The following is a 19868-nucleotide window of genomic DNA, read 5'->3' as shown; positions in this document are numbered from 1 at the left end:
GGGTCACTGTTCTTTGACTGTGTTTTAACCATCTCTCTGTTTGATAGACTATCATATAACATAATATGTATGTTCCTCTCCATCATTCCTCTTCTCCCTTTCTTCCTCTCTATCTCATCCTATCCCTCTCCTCTCGGACAATGAACTCTCCACCTCTCTCTCTCTCTCTCGCTCTCTCTCTCTCTCTCTCTCTCTCTCTCTCTCTCTCTCTCTCTCACAGCTGTCAGCCTTCCCTGACACAGCAGAACCCAAGGCCATCTCTGATTACACACAGGCATCCCTCTCCTCCTCCTCCCTCCCTCTTCTTCCAGTCTTGCCACTCCACCGTCTTCCCAGAGGTATCGTTGGAGCTCCCAGGATGCGGCTGCTCAGCGCTCTGCTGCTCCTCCTGCTCCTCAGTTCTGCTGAGCCCAGGAAGGGTGGACGGAACAGAGACCGGGGCATGGCCCGGGGTAAAGGCAGAGCCAATGCTGTCAAACGTCAAACCTCTGAATGCAAGGAATACATGGAGGCTGGAGAGAAATACCTGGACTGTCAGGACCGCCAGCTGACCGGGGTGCAACAGCACTGGCCTGAAGACATCCACCACCTCCTGCTGGCCCGCAACAAGATCCAGGTGCTCAGAGACAACACCTTCTCCCAGTTCAAGATCCTAAAGAGTCTGGATCTACAACAGAATGAGATCTACATGGTGGAGGATGGGGCGTTCGCAGGGCTGGGCCAGCTCACTACTCTGCTTCTTCAGCATAACAAGATGAAGACAGCTTCTGAGGAGCACCTGCTCCCCTTGCCAAGCCTCCGCTACCTGCGTCTCTATGATAACCCCTGGGACTGCCGGTGCTCGCTGGATAGCCTGGTCAGGACCCTGCAGGTGCCCAGCAACCGTAACCTAGGGAACTACGCCAAGTGTTCTGAGCCGGACGCTCTGAGAGGTCAGAAGCTGAAGAAGATGAGGCCGGAGCTGGTGTGTCTTGAGGATGGGGAGGGCCAGCAGCCAGGGCAGAAACCTCAGGAGGGGCAGGATAGTCTGCCCAAACCCCCTCCCATCAAGAAGCACCCTGATGCCAACTCCTTGTGCCACACCTACATGTTCCCCAAACCCATGCTGGACTGCAAGAGCAAAGGTAAGCTATGAGCCAACCTAGCTTGTCTTCCTTTCATTTGTTTGTGTAATTTGTGTGAAGAATTTCCTCCTTGGAGGACAATGAAGTGTTGTATTCTGGTCTTTCAGAAGACTGGAGTGAGTTATTAGGGTTCTCAGGGCCATGGGTTCATGGACCCAGATTAATCTCTACTGAAATGACTTTTTAGTCCAGGAATAGGACTAGTATGGGTCAGGGAAACCGGCCCTCCATGTACGAGTCACATGTCCATCTGAAATATCTGGCCATTGTTCACTGCACATGATTGTTGTGAGGCCTTTTGCAACAGTGTGGAGGAGAGGCTGGCTGTTAGATACTCCAGAGCTGTGGTTGATAATGACTACTTTCTAAATGTGTTCTCTATCATTTCCCTGAATCAGCATGTGGTACGTAACGTGACGCACAAAGGGACCAAGGGAAAATATGGAGTCTCATTTCTGTCTCCTGTCCAGACTCTCACATCTGGTGCCGTTTCTGTGGAACTATGTATAACTGCCACATTAAAACTGCTATCAGGACTATAACTTCTATAAAGATTACATTTCATTATTGTATTTCAAATAGCCGTTAGGCCAAGACCCATGGGACTGACTACAAATCCTGCATGGAGTCCATGCTGTGTGGGGACTGCTTTTGTGTTTGAGCTCCAAAATACAACTTGGAATATGTGCATGGTCCTGAATGGTCCCTTCATAATGATTCAGTGTAGAAGTGGCAGTATGGTCATGAATGGTCCCTTCATAATGATTCAGTGTAGAAGTGGCAGTATGGCCATGAATGGTCCCTTCATAATGATTCAGTGTAGAAGTGGCAGTATGGTCCTGAATGGTCCCTTCATAATGATTCAGTGTAGAAGTGGCAGTATGGTCCTGAATGGTCCCTTCATAATGATTCAGTGTAGAAGTGGCAGTATGGTCCTGAATGGTCCCTTCATAATGATTCAGTGTAGAAGTGGCAGTATGGTCCTGAATGGTCCCTTCATAATGATTCAGTGTAGAAGTGGCAGTATGGTCCTGAATGGTCCCTTCATAATGATTCAGTGTAGAAGTGGCAGTATGGTCCTGAATGGTCCCTTCATAATGATTCAGTGTAGAAGTGGCAGTATGGTCCTGAATGGTCCCTTCATAATGATTCAGTGTAGAAGTGGCAGTATGGTCATGAATGGTCCCTTCATAATGATTCAGTGTAGAAGTGGCAGTATGGTCCTGAATGGTCCCTTCATACTTATTTATTGTAGACGTGGCAGCACTCTGATCTATTGTTCTACTGTATATTTATGAAATGTCACAGTGAGCTGGCCCTTTGATCAAGATGATGAATGACAGTCATATAATGATATACTGTCCCTATCCTGTCCCCAGAAAGCCATTTATCAGAGTGCAGTTAAACATGCAAGAAGCAGCAACACTGGTCTATCTGTATTCTACTGTCACTATATAAAAGATCCCCATGTTCAGCTGGGTGAAACTATTTCCCTTCCCCTCTGGAAAAGTTTTCAATCAATCCTTTATCTGAACCTCAGTAGATCATCTCACTGGTCATAGTCTGTCCCCATCCCTCTCTCCCTCTCTCCCTCTTTCCTCTCTCTCTCTCTCTCTCTCTCTCTCTCTCTCTCTCTCTCTCTCTCTCTCTCTCTCTCTCTCTCTCTCTCTCTCTCTCTCTCTCTCTCTCTCTCTCTCTCTCTCTCTCTCTCTCTCTCTCTCTCTCTCGCTCTCTCGTTCTCCCTCATCTCTATCTCTCCCACTCTCTCTCCCTTTCTCTCCTCTCTCTCTCTCTCTCTCCCGATCTCTCTTGCTCTCCCTCCCTCATCTATCTATCTCTCTCTCTCCCTCATCTCTCTCTCTCCCACTCTCTCTCGCTCTCCCTCCCTCATCTCTCTCTTTCTCTGTTTCTCTCACTCTCTCTCCATCCCTCTCTCATATGTGAGTTCCAGTGAATTCAGAGCCTTTTCTCATCCTGTCTCCAGGGATCTGATGGTAATTTACTGTATCACTAATTACTGAAACAAAGTCTCATTTGTAAACACTGGATATGCCCCTACAATACACTACAGAACTGCTTGGGAGCAAGACAGAACGTATCCAAACACAAACACAGAATCTGTGTGGTGAAAGTGTAGGCTACATACATGATATATATGAGAATATGTGAGAGTGCACGTACTTTTTAGATAAATGTTGTCCAGACCTCACAGTCAGACACTGAGAGAAACCTTTTCAAACAAGTCATAAGCCTGAAAGATTATGCCTGGTTTAGTCCTGCTCTATAGCTAGCAGAAAAGTTGAGTCAGCATATGGCGAGTTGGCCTGCATCTCGTCTCTGTAAAGGAAAACCTCCTCTTGTGGCATTATATCATGGTTTCTTGGATTTCCTGTATAACCGACGGTCGGGTATTTTGTCAGCAGACAAGTTGAATCTCATTAATACACATTCTGGGGGAGTCATGATGTGTAGCAGAGAGGGAGTAATATTCTGCTGGTAGTCTTCTCTCCTCCACAGCAGGATTGATTTTCTTTGATATATATTTGGCACCTTACTCTGTAAAAGCAGCACTGTGCATTTACAACCTAAATGTATGGCTATATACGTTTAGTTTCCTCCTGTCTGTAAACGACATGTGATTTTAATAAACTATATCAGGGTTGGGCAACTGGCCACGGCCCCCCCTTTTGTTGGCCCGCGGAACAATTACCCCCAAAAAAGTCTAATAAACGTACTGTTGAGGGTGGTTGTTATGTCAGTCACTGACAGCTACATTTGTTTAGATTGGTAAGTTAGTCTAGCGGCCATCTAAACTTGTAGTAATCATGGTCGAATTACCGACCGGGGGGGCCCCATTGATTTTGATAGTCAGTCTCATTTAGATTTCATATTAAAAACTGCAAACATTTCTCTCCACCCTATGGCAAAATGTGTATAATTGCAGGAAATGAGCTGTAAAACTGCACATTTTTCTCTTCGCCCCTTGGCAAAATGAGTAGAATTACATGATTTTTAAAATAAAATTGCTAAATCTTCTCTCCACCCCATGACAAAATTTCACTTAGGGCCCCCAAAAGGCCCCGGCTCTGACTGCCTGAGTGGGTATGGATTTGGGTACGCAGACCCCCGAGCCACTGTGGCCCCTCATGATGAGTTCAGATTCTTTGTGGCCCCACCCCCATCAAGGTTGCCCACCCCTGAACTATGACATGATTTAGTCCTGCACAGTTCGAACACTGAAAGTCCATGTACATCACATGGATTCCTAGACAATCAGTCGTCTTCTCATGCAGCATCATTAGCAGCAGGTATTGGATAAATTAGACTGAGGGTTGATGCTCTCCTGATGAGCGTAGAAATGTCAAAAACAGAAGCTGATCCAAAAACTGTTATGCATGAACGACCTTGACTTCTCCCAACGTCCCAACCATCTGCATGTTTCCCCACTCAGTGCTGTAGTTTGAACTAAAGCATATCACAGGTGTTGTGAGGCAGGGGTTTGATAGATAAGGGAAGAGGGAACATCTCTGGATGCGTCCCAAACGGCACCCTATTCCCCTATATAGTGCACTACTTTTAACCAGAGCCCTACCAGGGCCCATAGGGCTCTGGTCAAAAGTAGTGCACTATATAGAGAATAGGATGTCATTGGGAACGCTAACTTCTGTCTCTGTTGTGCTGTTGTGAATGCTGCAGCAGCAGCAGCCCCATCTACAAGCCAAGGAGGGCTAATCTCATTTCCTTACGGTGGAGAATGATGGATGTCGTATGCTGTTATGATATTTGAGCAGCTGTCTGCCGTAAAGGTCTGTAATAGTTCCTTCAGCTGAATGATACATGAACCATGCTCAGGATGTGGCCTACTGGAAGCAGTCCAAGACTGTACATGGAGTTTGACAAACACAAAAGGTCCTGCGTCGTTCATGAAATAAACAATGATGGTTTTCCACCCCACCACAGCGATGTTCCTTCTCAGCTAAGCATTTTAGTTTTACAGCTAACTCCTTTCATTGTGAACATGACTTGGAAAACCGGTTCCAAAGACATCATTCATTATGAAGTGTTAATACAAGTTGTATGCATTTTAGGGACCACCTACTTAGTCTTTATGTTAAACTATACATTGAGAACAATGGCTCTTGCAGATGTTTTCCTTCTATGGTAAAGGCTGCTGGCGATCACAATAAAAGAGAGAAGCTCTCTCAGAGGCCTTCTAAGCCTGTGGGAAACCCTGTTTCATATGTTAGCCTTCATGTTTCATACCCTTCAAAGGCTAAGGGAACCCAGAGTGCTGTGAAAACCAGTCCTGCTTGGCACAGACCTACAACATGGCTACAGAGTGACTATAGAAAGGGGACCATCTTGATATTCTTAGGGCACACTTGGAATTCACATATGTAGGAATCCACATTTCAGTCACTCTGGCGATCAAAAAGTATGCATTGGGTTAAAAAATTAACTTATGCCCAAAAGTTCCTTGTGTGTCCGCTTATGTTTTCGTTCATGTTTTCATGCAGTATGAAAGCTAGTTGATTTTGCCATTGTAAACATGTCTGGTTAAGCCATTGTCCTCTCACTGACCTCCATATTCTCTCTCTCTTTCTCCCCCCTCTCTCCCCCCCTCTCTCCAGAGCTGAAGAACATACCCTCAGGCCTCCCGTCAGACATTGTGAGGATGGACTTGTCCAGTAACAGCATCACTCAGCTCCGGCCCAAGGATTTTGTTGCTGCCAGGGACCTGAAGCTCCTCAACCTCAGCAGCAACAGTCTGGATCAGATCGACACAGGTGAGAAGTACATCTTCTTCCAACAGCACACTCATTATGGATGTGTTCCAAGTCATGCTGCACAGATGATCAGATCCAGAAGAAGATGTATTTAATAAGATAAAGCAATCCTTTTTTTTTTTTTAAGTGTGATTTACAGTAGTGAGTGCATACATTTTCTTACTGGTCCCCAATGGAAATCGAGCCCACACTGGACCTTCAAAGAAAGAGGTCAAAATAGGAATCAGATGAGAACCTTGACCTTGAGTCCATTCATCACAAAATGGAGGCAGAGCTTTATTTCATCCTGAAATAGAATCCTTAGAATCCCTGGGGTAATGTGGGAAAAGATGCAGAAAAAAAGACTAATCAAAAACTCACATACTTTATCTACCATACCAGACAGCGTTGAGTTTGGATCAATTCTACACATCCATAAAAATCCTTAACGCTCATTAGCTTCTCACGCGGTTTAATCTGACTTGTTAAAGGAGCCTACAATGCCGTAAACATACTACATCTCGTTTGTAGAACTAACAAGGTTCTCTATTTGCCGAGGAATCACTACACTACCTTCTAGTTCTGTTACGTTGGAGAACTGGAAGAAAAAACCCGCTATATCATTATTCCTAGGCTAACAAGAACTGGTCACACAGCCAGGAAGCTTCGCCAAGGAAGGAAAATCATTCCCTTATCATTCATTATTGCAGAACATATGTAAGCAATTGACATTGAGTTGTTACTGAGCAATAAATGGTGGTTAATTCTGACCCACTATGACAACCAGTACTGTACACACCAGTGGCGATTTTAGCATGTAAATCTTGGTGGGGCAACAAAAACAAAATATGTGGGATGCATGCCAGCAAAGCCACTACACAACACAACACTAAACAATACATTAATTGCACTACAACGGTGACAAACAGTGCCCACAAACTGTTAGGGCCTACATAAACCTGTCCCAATAGCAGTCCCAACACCTTACCATTGCTACACCTGGCTATCAGCGGAGCATAGCTGATATGGCTGACTTGCTTAAACAAATGTGGTTTCTACTGACAATTGAGATGTACAAACTATGGCATAAGGGAACGACAAGCGGATAAGAGGCAATCCGTCATTTTGATTAAGACGTTATTAATGAGCGAGCCAGGACGGAGGTAGTCAATATAACTATTTGTTCAGCACTTTTGAAATGTACAGCGACAGAATTCAGAACATGGGCCGTTCTTACAGTGTTCTCCCTGTGCATCAAGTCAGAACCGTAGGATAAATAAAGGGGGCATATAAGCAGACAATGAAAGCTCTTACAATATTTGATGATTACATTTCTCAAAAACAGGTTACAGGCTACATGTGCACCACTGAGTCAGAACAGTAGGTGAAATTAAGAGGTGAAAATTAACCATATTATCATGGTGAGGCATATGGGCTACTAACAGCTTACTACACAACATACACTTAGTATTACTTTCTTAGCTACAGTATACATATCTCCCTGGTATATTACATCATTCATGCAGCAGCATATAAGACATTTTGGGACGTTGTTCACTTGAACAGGAAGTTGGCGCGACGGTCCTTCGTGGGCATATTTTGTCATCAAAGAAAGAGAAAGAGGACGGATTTACAATTCCGAGTTGGATGACCGTTCAAAACGTATTTTCCCAGTCTGAGCTCGTTTATTCCCGATTTACCAGTTGCAACGCTTGTAGTTAGCCACTGTCACCGATTTCTTCCAAACCACTCATTGTTGAATTTGCGATTTCTAACTTGTAGTGTAATGTCCAATGGCCGATGAGCACCAATACACCAATATAATTATCTTCATTATTTCTCTTCATATGACAAGGATTAAAAAGGATTTGCCAGTAGATTGTCGACTTCATTCATGATGATGACTGCTAGCTAAGATTTTGAAAGTAAGATGTTGACATGATCAGTCCAATCAAAGCTACAGTACATATAAGGTGATTTGACGTCATTTTATCTGTGGCCAATGACCTTGAGCCTTCGCACTTCTAATGTAACTCTATGGCAGGACCCGAAGGGCTAGAATTTTCGATGTCTACCCTTACTAAGGACTTAGACTTGGCGGTGATGTAGTGTCCCCATGAGTGACAGAACACTGAGCCAATCACGACGCAATGCTCCTATTTTCTGCTGGCTTGCCCCACCACCACAGAAAGCACTGCGCTAAGATGAAACACCTGCATTTTGGAGCTGCTTTACTCAAGAAAACAAAAAAGAGACCATGTTTGTATGCGGCTTTATTAACTCAATTATATAAAACATTTTTACATTGTTTGCAAACTGATTTGTGACACGTATTAATGCCAAAATAACATGCAAAACAGGCAAGCCCCAAAAAATTGAAAATAAATAAATATATATATATATTTATATATCTTTTTTTTTCTTTGGTAAAAATGTGGGGTTCAAAACAGGTGGGGACCTGCCCTGAATGACGGGTTGCCACTGATACACACACAGTCATGATCGAGGAGAAATACATTAAATAGCCTGTTATGGATAAAAGGCCAATCCGTTCTGGAGAGAGAAAGCAACTGCAAATTGAACACAATCCACAATAAATATTCACAAATTGCTCCCTCAGTTTTCTCAGCGACTGTGAGAAGCTAAGCTCTGTGGCAAGCCCAAACTGGTCTCAAAAATAGACCAGAATTGTGGTCTCATTGAGTTGCACAAACAAACCAGTAGAAACCGGACAGTAATTCTCATGAGTATGATAATAGCATAATCTGAGGAGGTTTGTGGGAGTGGTGACAAGAGGGTCACTCTGGAGACAGTGCTAAATACAGTAGGCCTATCTATCTTTGAGTTTGAGTTTATTTTTACAGGGACAGTGCACATTAATCAACGTTTCAGTAAAAGTGCCGGTTTTAGCCAGCCGGCTAATTTTCAACCGCAGTCCCTGGGCAGGTTATTAAAAACAATTACAATATAGACAATAACAACATAGAACAAGACATAGCATACAGACATAGCAACATAGGACAAACAAGACGTAGCATACAGACCGAGCAACATAGAACAAAAAGCAGCAAGACAAAATTCATAAAAGCAACAAAGTGTTTCCACACCTCACAAGTTACAGACAACAGACATGGAAAGCGGCAACACACAGCTAGGGACCATGTTCACAAATCTGATTGACCTTTAGCCATGTCTTCAAGCATTTTGTGAAAGTGTGATATGTGGTGCAGTTATGTGTGTCTGATGGCAGTGTATTCCAGACATGGGAAGCTCTCACAGAAAAAGCGGATTTACTAAAGGTGCTTTTCCTTAGGGGAACTACACAGTCACCTCTCATGGCAGACCTTGTGGATCTGCTGCCATATGTTTGGGTTTTCTGTTTAACAAAAATACTGAGTGGAGGGGGAGCCAAGCCATTTAGGATCTTGAATACAAGACATGCATCGGTGTATTGCACAAGATTTTCCCAACTCAGGTGCTCATGCTTTCTAAGGATGTGACAGTGATGATGGCTATTGGGCTTCCTATCAAGCAGTTTGAGAGCCTGTTTGTAGACAGACTGAATAGGTCTTACTGTTGTACAGCAAGCTTGGGCCCAACTAGTCAAGCAGTATGTTAAGTGGGGGAGTATCATAGATTTGAAGTACAGTTTTGCTACCTCTGTAGTCAAACAATTTCGTATAAATCGGAAATTAGCTAGGTTGAATTTGGTTATTTGAATTACCTTTTTCACATGCTTTTTAAAAGAGAGGTTGGAATCAAGTATGATGCCAAGGTACTTAAAATCAGATACTCCCTGGAGCTTCTCCCCTGACACATAGACTTCTGGCTCAGTAGCATCTGTTGCCCCCTTTGTGAAGAACATGCAAACAGTTTTTTTCACATTGAGATGCAAACACGAGTCACCTTTATGGTGCTAGCCAGCATGAAGCACACACAGCCACCATTACTCAGGGCTACACTGCAGGACACACATCTTAAAGATGTCAGCCCAACTATTAGGCACATCAACAGTCTAACTTCAGCTTGAATTAGAGCTGAGAGTAGGTGATGGGGAGAGCACTGGTCAAAGTTAATATCAGCATGTGTTTGAAGACGAGGTGCTGAAAAAACAGTCAGAAATTAGTTATGGAAGCTGTTACTCTTTCTCCTGTTACAGCAGAACATTAGTTCCAGGTAATACTTCAGCATTCATGTCCATTAGTGGAAATTAGTTCCACTGAAACTTTCCACTGAGTGCTACTGTACAGTCGTGGTCAAATGTTTTGAGAATGACACAAATATTAATTTTCACAAAAGTCTGCTGCCTCAGTTTTTGTGATGGCAATTTGCATATACTCCAGAATGTTATGAAGAGTGATCAGATGAATTGCAATTAATTGCAAAGTCCCTCTTTGCCATGAAAATTAACTTCATCCCCAAAAAACATTTCCACTGCATTTCAGCCCTGCCACAAAAGGACCAGCTGACATCATGTCAGTGATTATCTCGTTAACACAGGTGAGAGTGTTGACGAGGACAAGGCTGGAGATCACTCTGTCATGCTGATTGAGGTAGAATAACAGACTGGAAGCTTTAAAAGGAGGGTGGTGTTTGAAATCAAGGAAACACGTGCCGTCATCATTGCTTTGCACAAAAAGGGCTTCACAGGCAAGGATATTGCTGCTAGTAAGATTGCACCTAAATCAACCATTTATCGGATCATCAAGAACTTCAAGGAGAGAGGTTCAATTGCTGTGAAGAAGGCTTCAGGGCGCCCAAGAAAGTCCAGCAAGCGCCAGGACCGTCTCCTAAAGTTGATTCAGCTGCGGGATCGGGGCACCACCAGTGCAGAGCTTGCTCAGGAATGGCAGCAGGCAGGTGTGAGTGCATCTGCATGCACAGTGAGGCGAAGACTTTTGGAGGATGGCCTGGTGTCAAGAAGGGCAGCGAGGAAGCCACTTCTCTCCAGGAAAAACATCAGGGACAGACTGATATTCTGCAAAAGGTACAGGGATTGGACTGCTGAGGACTGGGGTAATGTCATTTTCTCTGATGAATCCTCTTTCCGATTGTTTGGGGCATCCGGAAAACACCTTGTCCGGAGAAGACAAGGTGAGCGCTACCATCAGTCCTGTGTCATGCCAACAGTAAAGCATCCTGAGACCATTCATGTGTGGGGTTGCTTCTCAGCCAAGGGAGTTGGCTCACTCACAATTTTTCCTAAGAACACAGCCATGAATAAAGAATGGTACCAACACATCCTCAGAGAGCAAGTTCTCCCAACCATCCAAGAACAGTTTGGTGACGAACAGTGCCTTTTCCAGCATGATGGAGCACCTTGCCATAAGGCAAAAGTGATAACTGATTGGCTCTGGGAACAAAACATCGACATTTTGGGTCCATGGCCAGGAAACTCCCCAGACCTTAATCCCATTGAGAACTTGTGGTCAATCCTCAAGAGGCGGGTGGACAAACAAAAACCCACAAATTCTGACAAACTCCAAGCATTGATTATGCAAGAATGGTCTTGAAAAAGAAGGGTCAACACTGCAAATATTGACTCTTTGCATAAACTTAATGTAATTGTCAATAAAAGCCTTTGACACTTATGGAATGCTTGTAATTATACTTCAGTAGACCATAGTAACATCTAACAAAAATATCTAAAAACAATGAAGCAGCAAACTTTGTGAAGACCAATACTTGTGTCATTCTCAAAACTTTTGACCACGACTGTATAAGATTAATTGAAGTAGCAACTGAACAACGTCCTCTCTCCTTGTACCCCTCTTCAGCTGCATCCACTGGGCTCCTGTACCTGTCCAGTAGGAATGACTTCCACTGGGCTCCTGTACCTGTCCAGTAGGAATGACTTCCACTGGGCTCCTGTACCTGTCCAGTAGGAATGACTTCCACTGGGCTCCTGTACCTGTCCAGTAGGAATGACTTCCACTGGGCTCCTGTACCTGTCCAGTAGGAATGACTTCCACTGGGCTCCTGTACCTGTCCAGTAGGAATGACTTCCACTGGGCTCCTGTACCTGTCCAGTAGGAATGACTTCCACTGGGCTCCTGTACCTGTCCAGTAGGAATGACTTCCACTGGGCTCCTGTACCTGTCCAGTAGGAATGACTTCCACTGGGCTCCTGTACCTGTCCAGTAGGAATTACTTCCACTGGGCTCCTGTACCTGTCCAGTAGGAATGACTTCCACTGGGCTCCTGTACCTGTCCAGTAGGAATGACTTCCACTGGGCTCCTGTACCTGTCCAGTAGGAATGACTTCCACTGGGCTCCTGTACCTGTCCAGTAGGAATGACTTCCACTGGGCTCCTGTACCTGTCCAGTAGGAATGACTTCCACTGGGCTCCTGTACCTGTCCAGTAGGAATTACTTCCACTGGGCTCCTGTACCTGTCCAGTAGGAATGACTTCCACTGGGCTCCTGTACCTGTCCAGTAGGAATGACTTCCACTGGGCTCCTGTACCTGTCCAGTAGGAATGACTTCCACTGAGACTTTTTTTTTTTTTTTTTTTTTTTAGGGGGTAGATCAGCTTTAATATTGCAGATAGATTGTAACTTCCATCAATGTAATTGTCTGCATTACTTCCAATCCCCATATGTTTTTTTTCTTTTTTCCGCGCATATATATACAGTGGGGGAAAAAAGTATTTAGTCAGCCACCAATTGTGCAAGTTCTCCCACTTAAAAAGGCCTGTAATTTTCATCATAGGTACACGTCAACTATGACAGACAAATTGAGGAAAAAAAATCCAGAAAATCACATTGTAGGATTTTTAATGAATTTATTTGCAAATTATGGTGGAAAATAAGTATTTGGTCACCTACAAACAAGCAAGATTTCTGGCTCTCACAGACCTGTAACTTCTTCTTTAAGAGGCTCCTCTGTCCTCCACTCGTTACCTGTATTAATGGCACCTGTTTGAACTTGTTATCAGTATAAAAGACACCTGTCCACAACCTCAAACAGTGACACTCCAAACTCCACTATGGCCAAGACCAAAGAGCTGTCAAAGGACACCAGAAACAAAATTGTAGACCTGCACCAGGCTGGGAAGACTGAATCTGCAATAGGTAAGCAGCTTGGTTTGAAGAAATCAACTGTGGGAGCAATTATTAGGAAATGGAAGACATACAAGACCACTGATAATCTCCCTCGATCTGGGGCTCCACGCAAGATCTCACCCCGTGGGGTCAAAATGATCACAAGAACGGTGAGCAAAAATCCCAGAACCACACGGGGGGACCTAGTGAATGACCTGCAGAGAGCTAGGACCAAAGTAACAAAGCCTACCATCAGTAACACACTACGCCGCCAGGGACTCAAATCCTGCAGTGCCAGACGTGTCCCCCTGCTTAAGCCAGTACATGTCCAGGCCCGTCTGAAGTTTGCTAGAGTGCATTTGGATGATCCAGAAGAGGATTGGGAGAATGTCATATGGTCAGATGAAACCAAAATAGAACTTTTTGGTAAAAACTCAACTCGTCGTGTTTGGAGGACAAAGAATGCTGAGTTGCATCCAAAGAACACCATACCTACTGTGAAGCATGGGGGTGGAAACATCATTCTTTGGGGCTGTTTTTCTGCAAAGGGACCAGGACGACTGATCCGTGTAAAGGAAAGAATGAATGGAGCCATGTATCGTGAGATTTTGAGTGAAAACCTCCTTCCATCAGCAAGGGCATTGAAGATGAAACGTGGCTGGGTCTTTCAGCATGACAATGATCCCAAACACACCGCCCGGGCAACGAAGGAGTGGCTTCGTAAGAAGCATTTCAAGGTCCTGGAGTGGCCTAGCCAGTCTCCAGATCTCAACCCCATAGAAAATCTTTGGAGGAAGTTGAAAGTCTGTGTTGCCCAGCGACAGCCCCAAAACATAATTGCTCTAGAGGAGATCTGCATGGAGGAATGGGCCAAAATACCAGCAACAGTGTGTGAAAACCTTGTGAAGACTTACAGAAAACGTTTGACCTGTGTCATTGCCGACAAAGGGTATATGAAAAAGTATTGAGAAACTTTTGTTATTGACCAAATACTTATTTTCCACCATAATTTGCAAATAAATTCATTAAAAATCCTACAATGTGATTTTCTGGATTTTTTTTTCTCATTTTGTCTGTCATAGTTGATGTGTACTTATGATGAAAATTACAGGCCTCTCTCATCTTTTTAAGTGGGAGAACTTGCACAATTGGTGGCTGACTAAATACTTTTTTTCCCCACTGTATATATATATATATACACATACATACATATACGCATATACATACATATATATACATACATATCCTTTAAAAATATATATATTTCCCTTTATTACTTTCCAACCCCACCATCCCTTCCCTAATTGGAGTAAACTAGTGAACAACAATGCTTAGGCCTCTACTTCATGCTTATACATACTATATACATTTTATGGACACAGTCAATAATTATATTTGTTTGTTTTTACTCCTGAACTTCCTCCGATAATTTTCATGATGTCCATCTGGTATGCTTCTATATGCCATATCTTTCTAACTGTGCTCTTTCACAAAGCTCACAATATATAACCTATATGCTTATTATGGACACAGCATGTCTTACACTAGTTATCTTGTTGTTATTAGTTGTTGTTATTAGTCCCATCCTTCAGCTCCATTCAACACCTCCCATCTATCTCTTAACACCATCCACATTGGATTTCTATTTGCCATATATTTTTCAACTGTACTGTGATGTCCACTGAGACTTCTGCTACAAGATGAATTGAAATACCCTGTCCCTCTAACCCCTACCATCCTGCATTTCTCCCCCTCTCCATAGCTGCGTTTGCTGGGCTCCTGTACCTGCGGGAGCTGGACCTGTCCAACAACAGCCTGCACTACTTCCAGTACGGAGTGTTGGAGGACCTGTACTTCCTCAGGATGCTGAATCTGGGGGATAACCCCTGGGTCTGTGACTACAATATCCACTACCTGATCTACTGGCTGAAGCACCACCCCAGGGTGGCCTACTCTGGCCTAGTCTGCACCGAGCCTCAGGAGTTCAGGGGCTGGCTCGTGGAGAATTATGTCAAGACCTACAACGGAGAGTGTCCCAAGGATAAGGATCCACAGCCAGGGAAGGGTGATACGGGACAGGGACAGACAGGTACGGGTACAGGGACAGCTCAGGAGCTAGTGGCCGAGACAGAGGAGGAGATCGAGCTGCTACCGAAGCCTCTGAGAGACCCCAGACCAAAGAAATATGAGGTCACCAGGTTGAGTTAATAGGATAGAGTTGAAAATTACACGAGAACTGTTGTTGTTGTTGTTGTTGTTGTTGTTGTTGTTGTTGTTGTTGTTGTTGTTGTTGTTGTTGTTGTTGTTGTTGTTGTTGTTGTTGTTGTTGTTGTTGTTGTTGTTGTTGTTGTTGTTGTTGTTGTTGTTGTGGTGGTGGTGTTTTATATTATCGCAGAACATTCCAATTCAGTCTGTATCAGATTTTTTTTTTACGTTGAGATTCCCACCAGAATAACCAATGCAGGATAGTTGGATTCCCACCAGCATAACCAATGCAGGACAGTTGTTGCTGTTTTCGTTACAATAATATTTTGTTGTGTAAATACTTTTTTGAAAAAGTAGAGGTTGATATTTTCTAAATGTATGATTTAGACAATCTGTTCATGAAATAAAAGCCATTTTTTCTGAAATGCATGAGGTTTACATTACTAACACACACTTCACTAATCCTAAAGGGATTTAGGCACATCCTTCCCCTAATAATAATGTAACTGATGAGTTGTGCATAAGTACGTTAGATGGTGCTCCCATTGATTGTGTCCCCGACTATAAATATCTGGGCATCTGGATTGACGAGAAGCTATCTTTTAAAAAGCATGTTGACAAGTTATAATCTCCAAGTAACGTTTCATTTGGATGTGTTGTTGTCTCTGGGTCAGTTTAGGAGAAAGGCTAGTGATTTTTATTTTGATAAATGTGTTTGTTTTGTTTGATTGTTTATTGTGTATATAATATTTGCTATTTATTTAATTTTGTGTTTTAAATTGTGTATACTTTCCTTTTCTGTATTGTTCCTAGGGCACATTTTCAAATGAGACCTAGGTCTCAATGTGTTTTTCCCTGGTTAAATAAAAAGGTTAATAACCCCTTCAACTATCTGTTTGATCTGTGATGCATCGTACCTTCACCATAAAACATGGAACGTCTTCGAGTCCGTTCAAACAGCTGTTTCAAGGCTTTACTACCTCTTCCTCTCTGCACTACCTCTTCCTCTCTGCACTACCTCTTCCTCTCTGCACTACCTCTTCCTCTCTGCACCTCAACACATGAAGCTGAGGAGTTAGGCCTGGACCCGCTGAAGACCTAAAGTACATTAAGTCAGTCCATACGATCCTGAACAGAAACCGATGTCTTGGTTCATACACACCATGAGTGATTCACACATGCAGGGATTGTGGGCCATCTGATGTATGCGGTGGGTTTCTATAGTGGCATGTGTCCTGAATGATCCTGGAGGTCCCATGTTAGCCTGCGGAGCCCTGTGACATCACAGGAGTCAGACATGACTCTGAGGTTCTAAGCAGTACGGTAAGTATCTCAGTGAGCGAGGACACTTCCAACACAAATATGCACAGCTGTTACTCTCAGAGCTTTCTCATATTTGGAAACATGTTGTTTGGTATGTCAGAGAAAAGAGGGTGAAACAATTTCTTCAGTCAAGCTGTCCAATTATCTGACGTTTTGTATCTGGGGAGAGAGTCTGAAGATCATTGCCTGTGAATGTCAATCAAAAACATTTCAATTTCTGTCCTTTGTTCAGCAACACTTTTGATGCGAGGAAGGCAATTTGTTATACAGTAACTCTTAAAAAGAGTTTCATAAAAACCTCTCGAAAGGCTTTAATAGATTGTATTAAGTATCTGCAGATATCTCCTGATTTCGTCAGTTGGAACAGAACCTTCTACGGTGACTGTGGAACTATAGTCCTCGCTGTGCTGTGCAGATGTCTGGAAGAAAACCCAACTTGGATTAATTGGGATATTGAAAACAGAACACCACCTAACTTTAAAGAGCCTGCAGAAGGACCACAAAATTACCCCCAATTTGGTTCTGCTTTTGTTACGACTACAATTCACGGGTACAGAAGAAACGGAGTGTATAGGATACAGTAACTTTTTCCTCTGATTATTTCATTCAGCCATAGTGATTCATGTAATGATAAGCTTTATGAAACACACCACCCAGGGTGATCATATGAACACACCACCCAGGGTGATCATATGAACACACCACCCAGGGTGATCATATGAACACACCACCCAGGGTGATCATATGAACGACACAGGCTCCACATAGCCATAGAACAGCTGCAAGAGGTTGTCACTCGACCAGAGTATGGTTATACACAGCTGCAACCAGATCACTTAAAAGAAGATTGTTGGTTGTTTTCAAATCTCTCCAAGATACTGTATGATATTGATAAGATGCCGTATCTTAAATTCATCATCATGTTGTTGCAGGAATTTTCCTGCACGGCAGGAAATGCAAACTTGTAGTGTATTCGAGGTTTAAAAATACTTCTAATGTTTGCAATTTCCACTTTAAAATGTCAGACTTGATTTGCCCTAACGGAAAATGTATCAACCCTTAAAAAAAAAAATCATGAATTACAATCCACATTTCCTGTTTCTGCAGGATTATTTTACTGCTGTAGCGAACTGGGTCAGAGAGGTGCGGGGGGCTGCCTTAACAGACGCCCAGTTGTTGGGGGTTAACTGTGGTCCTGTGTAGCTCAGTTGGTAGAGCATGGCGCTTGCAACACCAGGGTTGTGGGTTTGATTCCCACAGGGGACCAGTATGAAAATGTATGCACTCACTACTGTAAGTCACTCTGGACACGATCATCTACAAAAATGTACAGGAACTGCCTTGCTCAAAGGCAAACAGCAGAGTTTTCAGGCTTGGGGATTCAAACCAGCAACCTTTCAGTTACTGGCCCAACGCTCTTAACTGCTAGGCTACCTGCCACACCAGTGTTAAAAGTGGACCAGTGCTCACTTGTACAGAGAATCTCACATTTTCTACTGTTTGAGTGCCAGCACCTCTTTAGAGAATACCGGCTCAAAAATACAAACCCTGGTACATAAATATGATGTTTAATCCACTTCAAGCACTGCTCAGCACTATTCTAAGAACAAATATTACACCTACTAGTAATAGAGTGATGTCTTTGGAACTCCTGAAAAAGAAACACACTTTACCATGGCACTCAGAAGGAACAAGTGTGTATGACTTCACTGACCACTAAGGAGGGCACTAAATCACTAAAGAGCCCTAAATATAGGCTGGATAATCAGAACAGGTAGAGACACACCCTATGCACAAAGTTAGACTGAAAACCTACTCAGAAAGTTAAACTAAATACATCTGCATGGAATGGTGCACATTCCTTCATCTTTAATGGCTATGGTTTACCACCAGCTGTTGTGTTTACTGAATACAGCACAGAACCTTGTTTTCCTGTGCTGCTACATTATTAGGAGTTAGTAACAAACAGAACTAAATGAAGTCGTTTTGTTGATGGAATATCATGATGGAATATGGAATGATAAGAAAAACAAACCTTGTTAATTGTGACCAGTTAGCTAAATCTACTGTCCTAACTTAGCTGCATGCCCTCATGCTTATGAAATTCTGAGTTACACACAAATCTAGAAATCATTTCTGAGAATTGCAGGAACTTGTTTTACTTGCCAAACGTATAATTCACTTGAAGGGCATATTGTTATAGAAAACAAAAACATGGGCAGGTTCCAGAAATCAGTCCAGAAATGTGATGGAAGTCAAGGTTAATGCTGGGAGCGAACCCTCTACTGGACCAAAAACGACCAGATCAGTGAGTAATGACATACAATGTTCTTATGAGCTATAAATGGATCATGAAAAACATCAGTCAACTTCTGAGCCAAAGGTCAACCATTTGATACTGGCTCAAATAACCTACTACAGTAGTCACAGGACAGAGAATCTAGTCTATCTATGAACATTTCTAGTCAGTACAGGGCCACTATAAAAGTCTCTCCCAAAATAAGAATCCTGCTTCACAGGACCTGCCAAATCCTACTACCCCTTTAACACACACACATTCACACACACACACACACACACACACACACACACACACACACACACACACACCACAAGCACCATCTGGAGTGTTTCACAAACATTTTGATGTGTTGAACCAGAAGGCTGTTATTAATATTTTCTATGTGATTTAAGAAAAATGTAAGAACAATGAATGCACCCAGAGGAATTTGCATAGGGGAAGGAGCGTAATCAAGACCACATTTGGATCCAGGGGAAAGAGCAATGATCTTAAATGGTTTTCCACAGTTTCTCGTGAGCTGAGAGGGTGACCCTGTCACCATGACACAATGGAGAAAAGGGAACTCTCCAGCTGTTCTGGGCCCATATTCACAAAGAGTCACGGTGTAGGAGTACTGATCTAGGATAAATGTTGCCTTTTAGATCATAATGAATATGATTACATAGACAGGGGGGACCTGATCCTAGATCAGCAGTCAAACTCTGAGACGCTTTATGAATTCAGGCCCTGGTCTCAACTCCAGAATGTTCCAATTCAATTCTGTCAGAGTAAATCAACTTTTTTTTTTATATATCACAAAAACCCATTGCCTGGACCAAAACTCTCCAAACTCAACAGTTCTTGGTGCAATCCATAACAATCCTTAGACTTATTTCCTGTGTATGTATATGCCTCCTACAGAGGATGCCTCCAGGACAAGGGTTGGTTGGCTTGGTTCAAATGAGGAGCAGACCTTGATGATGCTCTCAGTACAGGTATCACTACACTAAAGCCACATCTTAAGGAAGGGCAAAATAAGACCTACTTCCTACTCGCGATTCCCCCCCAGCAGAACGCAAAGGTGACCACAGCTCAGCTTGTGGATAAAATTCTCTGAACTCATGA

The 19868-nt window shown here is 43.2% G+C and overlaps 1 protein-coding gene across 1 annotated transcript; it reads left to right on the top strand.

Annotated features, from left to right (window-relative positions):
• Positions 1-205: 205 nt before the first annotated feature.
• On the top strand, positions 206-16029 carry LOC311117645 (leucine-rich repeat-containing protein 17-like). Its single transcript, XM_084192577.1, has 3 exons — positions 206-1124; positions 5756-5911; positions 14697-16029. The coding sequence occupies exons 1-3, from the start codon at positions 359-361 to the stop codon at positions 15140-15142; spliced, it is 1368 nt and encodes a 455-aa protein (XP_084048703.1). The 5' UTR covers positions 206-358; the 3' UTR covers positions 15143-16029.
• The last annotated feature ends 3839 nt before the right edge of the window (positions 16030-19868 follow it).

Source organism: Coregonus lavaretus (genome assembly GCF_964263955.1).
Source record: "Coregonus lavaretus genome assembly, contig: HAP1_SCAFFOLD_4586, whole genome shotgun sequence".
In the NCBI taxonomy this organism is placed as follows: Eukaryota; Metazoa; Chordata; class Actinopteri; order Salmoniformes; family Salmonidae; genus Coregonus; species Coregonus lavaretus.
Note: the sequence above shows the minus strand (reverse complement) of the source record. Positions and strands in the feature narration are given on the sequence as shown.

Excerpts from the sequence above, each read along its gene's own strand:
- LOC311117645 (XM_084192577.1), top strand. The coding sequence starts at position 359 with ATGCGGCTGCTCAGCGCTCTGCTGCTCCTCCTGCTCCTCAGTTCTGCT. Across the intron at positions 1,125-5,755 it reads GCTGGACTGCAAGAGCAAAG|AGCTGAAGAACATACCCTCA; the intron begins GTAAGCTATGAG and ends CCCTCTCTCCAG. Across the intron at positions 5,912-14,696 it reads TCTGGATCAGATCGACACAG|CTGCGTTTGCTGGGCTCCTG; the intron begins GTGAGAAGTACA and ends CCCTCTCCATAG.